Source organism: Tupaia chinensis, unplaced genomic scaffold (assembly GCF_000334495.1).
Source record: "Tupaia chinensis unplaced genomic scaffold, TupChi_1.0 Scaffold000101_1, whole genome shotgun sequence".
In the NCBI taxonomy this organism is placed as follows: Eukaryota; Metazoa; Chordata; class Mammalia; order Scandentia; family Tupaiidae; genus Tupaia; species Tupaia belangeri.
This window is the reverse complement of record NW_006159565.1, coordinates 2,125,037-2,132,059: the sequence shown is the minus strand read 5'-3', so window position 1 is coordinate 2,132,059 and position 7,023 is coordinate 2,125,037. Positions and strand designations below refer to the sequence as shown.

The window sequence follows — 7,023 nt, the reverse complement described above, 5'->3', positions numbered from 1 at the left end:
CACCGGGTCCGGGATGTGAACCGCGGTCGACTATGTGGGAGTCCAGTGACATAGCCATTACGGTAACTGCTGGTTCCTCCCAGCATGTTTTCAAACTTCTCAAGCCACCAGGTGTCTGGGACTCTAACCGCATGGTTGGGCATATGGGGTCTTGCTACCTCAAAGCCTGCTTTCTCTACTGGTCCCATTTTAGCCATTTCTTTTTTTTTTTTAAAGATTATTTATTTAATTTTATCTATTATTATTTTTAAATAATTATTTTTTACTGGGACCAGCAGGTGGCGTGGTGGTTAAGGTGCTGGACACTCCCACATGGCTGACCAGGGTTTGAGTCCTAGACCTGGTGGCTTGCTTTCTCACTTCCTCTCTCTTTCTCACTTCCTGTCTCTCTCTGGTCAATTAAAAAAAAAAATCAATGAATGAATAAATAAAAAAAAATAGTTATTTTAAAAAAAAGATTTATTTATTTTTTACTTAAATTTTATTTATTTATTTATCATCACCAATTTTGCACAGTACTTTTCATCATCCTGAACAGAAACTCTGGAACCATTAAGCGGTGATTTCCCATTGCTCTTTACCCCAGCCCCTGGTATTCTCTGTTCTACTTTGTGCCCCTCTGAATTTGCCTATTCTAGATATTTTATATAAATGGAATCATGTCACATTTGACCTTTGGTCTTTGGTATCTGGCTCCTTTCACTCAGATAAATGTTTTGAGGTTTGCTCAGCTTGTAGCATGTTTCAGAACTCCACTTATTTTATTTTTAATTTTTTAATTTTAAAAATTATTGGGAACCAGCAGTTAGAGTAATGGCTATGTCACTGGACTCTCACGTAGTTGATCGTGGTTTGCGTCCCGGACCCGGTGGTTTAAAACTCACGCTAGGCGCATGTGCGTGTGTGCCCAAGATCCCGAGAGGAGAATGGAGGAGAAGGGATCGTGGCATGACCATCCCCCCTGGGGGGTGATTTCTCGCTTTCTGTCTCTGTGTTTCTCTCTGTCTGGTGAGCGCACGTACCCTATAGCAAAAACCTCTCCAAAAAAAAAAAAAAAGAAAAAAAATTAATTTTATTTATTTACTCAGGAAGTGAGAAAGCAAGTCACCAGGTCTGGGACTCAAACCACAGTCCACCATGTGGGAGTGTCCAGTGCCTTAATCACCATACCACCTGCTGGTCTCCAGAACTTCACTTACTTTAAAGCTGAATAGTAGTTCATTGTCTGGGTAGACCACAATTTGTTTATCCATTCACTGTTGTGGGCATTTGGGATGTCTCCACTGTTTGGCTGTTGTGAATAGTGCTGTTATGAACCTGGGTGCACAGACACCTGTTTCAGACCCCATTCTCACTTCCTCTGGGTTTGTACCCAGGAGTGGAATTGTTCAGTGGTGTGTTAATTCTGAATTTAGCATTTTGAGGAACCACCATGCTGTTTTCTCCAGTGATTGCACCTCTTTACCTTCCTACGTAGCCGGGGGCTCAGGCGAGCATGTGAAAAGGGAGAGGAAGTGGCCAACAGGGCCCTCAGGCTCCTGGTTTATCTTTGGGGAGCTTGCATGCTGGGGGAAGAAGGGGGTATTGGTGCCTTCAGCCCTTCCCTTCCTGTCCCTGCCCTGCCCCTGTCCTGCAGGCGAGCGAGGACAAGGTGAAGCAACTGGTGAGGGAGATCGGCCGGGAGATCCAGCAGCTGAACATGGCTGGCTGCTACTGGCTGTCAGGCTCCACCATCGAGCACGTGGCCCGTTGCCGCAGCCTGGTAAAGGTGAACCTCTCGGGCTGCCACCTGACCTCCCTGCGCCTCTCCAAGATGCTCTCGGCCCTGCAGCACCTGCGCTCGCTGGCCATTGACGTGAGCCCTGGCTTCGATGCCAGCCAGCTGAGTGGTGACTGCAAGGCCACGCTGAGCCGCGTGAGGGAGCTCAAGCAGACACTGTTCACGCCGTCCTATGGTGTGGTGCCTTGCTGCACTAGCCTCGAGAAGCTGCTGCTCTACTTTGAGATCCTGGACCGCACACGTGAGGGCGCCATCCTCTCGGGCCAGCTCATGGTGGGCCAGAGCAACGTGCCCCACTACCAAAACCTGCGGATCTTCTATGCCCGTCTGGCCCCAGGCTATATCAACCAGGAGGTGGTGCGGCTATACCTGGCTGTGCTCAGTGACCGCACGCCTGAGAACCTCCATGCCTTCCTCATCTCTGTCCCGGGCAGCTTTGCTGAGAGCGGGGCCACCAAGAACCTACTAGAGTCCATGGTCCGCAATGTCACGTTGGATGCCCTACAACTGCCCAAGTCCTGGCTGAATGGCTCAGCCCTACTTCAGCACATGAAGTTCAGCAATCCGTTCTACTTCAGCTTCAGCCGGTGCACCCTGTCTGGCAGCCACCTGATCCAGCGGGTCATCAACGGTGGGAAGGACCTCCGAAGCCTGGCCAGCCTGAACCTCAGCGGCTGTGTCCACTGCCTGTCCCCTGATTCCTTGCTCCACAAGGCAGAGGATGAAATTGACAGCAGCATCCTGGAGACTCTTGTGGCGTCCTGCAGCAATCTGCGGCACCTGAACCTCTCAGCTGCCCACCACCACAGCTCTGAGGGCCTGGGCAGGCACCTATGCCAGCTCCTGGCCCGGCTGCGCCACCTGCGCTCCCTTTCCCTGCCTGTCTGTGCTGTCTCTGACTCGGCACCACGGGCTGACCGCGTGCCTGCCCAGCCAGTGATGCACGCTGTGCCCCGTGGCTTCGGCAAGAAGGTGCGCATAGGCGTGCAGTCTTGCCCGAGCCCCTTCTTGGGCCAGACAGCCCCCCAGCCTTCCTCTGTATTCTGGTCTCTGCTAAAGAGCTTGCCTTTTCTGGAACACCTCGAGTTAATTGGGTCCAATTTCTCTTCTGCCATGCCACGCAATGAGCCTGCCATCCGCAACTCCCTCCCACCCTGCAGCCGGGCACAGAACGTCGGAGACTCGGAGGTGGCTGCCATTGGCCAGCTGGCCTTCCTGCGGCATCTGACGCTGGCCCAGTTGCCCAGCATTTTGACGGGCTCTGGGCTGGTCAGTATTGGCCTACAGTGCCAGCAGCTTCAGTCCCTTTCGCTGGCCAATCTGGGCATGATGGGGAAGGTGGTCTACATGCCTGCCCTGTCGGACATGCTGAAACACTGCAAGCGGCTGAAAGACCTCAGGTGAGAGGGCCCTGGTGGCACCTCCATGGCCTCTGCTAGCTCTTTGGAGACCCTTGCAGGCCAGCGGAGGGGGAGTGAGTACTGCGTGTTTGCAGACCTGTAGCCCATTGGTGGAGCTCAGAGATGGGCATGCCGTGGGCTGTCCTCTAGGAGCTCAGAGGCTGGCGGTAGGACCTTACTGGGATGATACAGGGCTCAGCGAGGCCTTGGGAGAAGTAGCACTCTAGTGGAACCCCTGGCAGGTACAGGAGCTGGGGTACCTGAGCTTAGCATGGTTGTCTCTATTCTTTGTAGTTATTTGAGTGATTGCTTCTTTTATTTTATTTTATTTTTTGCGGGGGAGAGATTTTCGCTATAGGGCGCGTGCGCTCGCCAGACAGACAGAGAGAGACATAGAGACAGAAAGTGAGAAATCACCCCCCAGGGAGGATGGTCATGCCGCAATCCCTTCTCCACCATTCTCCTCTCGGGATCTTGGGCACGCACGCACACGCACCCAGCATGAGTTTTAAGCCACCGGGTCCGGGACGTGAACCGCGGTCAACTACATGGGAGTCCAGCGACATAGCCATTACGTTAACTGCTGGTTCCTGAGTGATTGCTTCTTACAGTGCTGCCATGCACATCATCTTATTTCTTAATTTTGTTAGAAGACACAGGTACTCTCGGAGAGAGACAGGAAGAGAGGGAGAAAGCGCTCCCCCACACAATGGGGAATGGTCTCCACGATACCCTTTCCTTCCTTTCTCCACTCCCAGCCTCACCAGCCCCAGATCATGAGAACCTGCATGCCTAACATACTCAAGGGAGGTCTTCAAACACAAACCCGGAACCTTCTCATGTGGGTCAGCCTTATAGAACATCACATTTTACTGCTGTGCCACTGTGTGGCCCCCAGATCATCTTGTTTAATCCCCACAGCAATCCTGTGAGGTGGATGTAACTGTTCCCATGCAGCAGGGCTATAAGTAGGAGAGTGGGATTCAGACCTAGGACTTTCTGACCCAACTTTGTGGTTCTCAAAGGATATGTAGGCGTTATCCAGGAGGTGCAGGGCCAAGGCTTTCTGGAATAGAAGTGAGTGTACAAAAGCCTCAGAGGTTTGAAAACATGCCAATAAACCAGTGGGTTCAGAGTGGCCAGGGCATAGCGGGCAGGTAGGAGGGGTGGGAGAGCAGCAGGTGAAGGTGCTGAAGGGCTTTTGTTCTTTCCTTTTTTCTTTCCTTTTTTAGTCTGCTATTGGGTGCATGCTTTTGCTAGCGAGAGAGAGGAAAAGTGAGAAAGCACGCCTCCGGGCGGGGGGGAGGAGGGATAGCCATGCTGCAGTCTCTTTTCCATTCTCTCAGGATCTTAGGCAGGCATGCATATGGCGTGTTTTTATTTATTTATTTATTTATTTATTTAAATTTTTTTTTCTTGGGCACGCACGCACACGCGCTCGGCATGAGTTTTAAGCCACCGGGTCTGGGACACGAACCGCGGTCGACTACGTGGGAGTCTAGCGACATAGCTAACTGCTGGTTCCCTTATTTATTTATTTTTAAGATTTTTTTGCCATAGGGCACGTGTACTCACCAGAGAGAGAGAGTGAGAAGTCACTCCCCAGAGGGAATGGTCACACCACAATTCTTTCTCCTCCTCCTCTCTTCTTGAGACTTTGGGCATGCATGCACAGGTGCCTGGTGTGATTTTCAAGCTACCGGGTTCAGGACTCAAACCACGGTTGACCATCTGGGAGTCTGGTGCCTTATCTACCGTGCTACCTGCTGGCCCCTCATGGTGTTTTTTTTTTTTTTTGAGAGGTTTTCGCTATAGGGCACGTGTGCTCGCCAGACAGACAGAGAGAGACAGAAACAGAAAGCGAGAAATCACCCCCCCAGGGGGGATGGTCACGCCGCAATCCCTTCTCCGTTCTCCTCTCGGGATCTTAGGCATGCATGCACACACGCCCGGTGTGAGTTTTAAGCCACTGGGTCTGGGACGCGAACCATGGTCGACTACGTGGGAGTCCAGTGACATAGCCATTATGCTAACTGCTGGTTCCCCTTATGGTGTGTTTTTAAAGCTGCCAAGTCCAGGACTTGAACTGCACAATTGGCCCTGTGGGATCTGGCCACCGTAACCAGCATAACACCAGCTAGCCCTTCTTTTTTTTTTCTCAGATTTATTAAAGGGCACATGTGCTCACTGGAGACAGAGAAAGTGAGAAAGTACTCCTGGGGATGGTCACGCAGCTGTCCCTTCTCCATTCTCCTCGTGGATTTGGGCACACACACTTGCCTAAATGTTGTTTTTCTTTCTTTTTTCTTTTTTTTTGGGAGAAGTTTTTGCTATAGGGCGTGTGCTCTAGCTGGAGAGACAGAGAGACAGAAAGCGAGAAATCACCCCCTAGGGGCTATGGCCATGCCGCAATCCCCTCTCCTCCATTTTCCTCTCAGGATCTTGGGCACGCACGCACACGCGCCCAGCGTGAGTTTATGCCACCAGGTCTGGGACTCAAACCGTGCTTGATTATATGGGAGTCCAGCAACGTAGCCATCACGCCATCTGCTGGTCCCAACCTGCCGAGTTTTTTAAGCCACTAGGTCTGGGACTTGAACTGTGCAGTCAGTCATGTGGGATCCAGCCACCTTAACCACCATGCCACCTAGCCAGCCCTGCCTTTTTAAAAAATTATTAGGTTTATTTTTTCCCTGAAAGAGAGAGAGAGAGAGAGACAGAGACAGGCACCCCCCCCCCCCCCCCCCATTAGGTCCTCATGCCACAGTCCACCCTCTGCCTCAGCCAGCATGAATCACAGACGTGTACACGTGTGTCCAGGGAGACTCAGGATGCAAACCCAGGAGTTTCCCATGTGACCTTGGTGCTGAAGGACTTTAACATGGACAGAGAGAGAATTCGCCATCATCCCATGTGGACTAAATGGGACAGGATAAAGAAGTGGAGAGGTAGGATCAGAGGGGACCTGCGGTTTCCTGGGAGACAATGGCAGCCTGGTACACAGAATGGTGCTGGACCATTGAGAGAGTGTGAGGAGGAAGGACCCTCAGGCCTCAATGACCCCACCCCAAGCCCTTGTCGTGGGGCCCACCAGCATTCTAGAGCCAAGCACAAAACAGATCAAACTGTTCTGTTGTGGAGCAAAGGATGTTCTTGTGTGGCCCCAGAATTTAAAGGATGAGAATTTGTTAGTTTAAGATATATTTGATGGGTTGGGGGCCAGCAGAAAGCATGGTAGTAGGGGCACTGAACTCCTACCTGGCCGACCACAGTTTGAGTCCCAGACCTGGTGGCTTGTTTTCTCACTTTACCTTTCTGTCTCTCTGGTCAAATTAAAAATAGTAATAGTAATAATAATAAATAAAATCTTTAAAAAATAAAAAATATATATTTGAAGGAATGGGGACAGATAGTGGCATAGTGGTTAAGGTGCTGGACTCCCACATGGCCAACTGTGGTTCAAGTCCCGGCCGGACCTGCCAGCTTTCTTTCTCACTTTCCCCTTTTCTTTCTCCTTGTCTCTTTGACCACATTAAAAATATATATTTAAAAAAAATAATTTAATTTAATTTGATCAGAGAGGACAGAATGATATATATAGAGAGAGGGAAAGTGAGGAAGCAAGCCATCAGGTCTGGGACTCGAACTGCAGTTGCTCATGTGGGAATCCAGTACTCTTAACTGCCATGCCACCTGCCGACCCCACCACATTAAAAATATTAATAGTAAATAAAATTAAACAAATATTTCTTTCTTTTTTTTTTTGGAGAGATTTTCACTGTAGGGCGCGTGCGCTCGCCAGACAGAGAGAGACATAGAGACAGAAAGCGAGAAATCACCCCC

The 7,023-nt window shown here is 50.5% G+C and overlaps 1 protein-coding gene across 2 annotated transcripts in view; it reads left to right on the top strand.

The window, feature by feature from the left end:
- The window catches only part of FBXL18 (F-box and leucine rich repeat protein 18), a 51,834-nt gene that overhangs the window by 11,929 nt on the left and 32,882 nt on the right, over nt 1–7,023 (top strand). For both annotated transcript variants that reach the window (XM_006143611.3, XM_014585970.2), the window contains one exon: nt 1,637–3,180. In XM_006143611.3, coding sequence (XP_006143673.1) covers nt 1,637–3,180 — 1,544 coding nt within the window. The remainder of the gene's footprint in view (nt 1–1,636; nt 3,181–7,023) is intronic.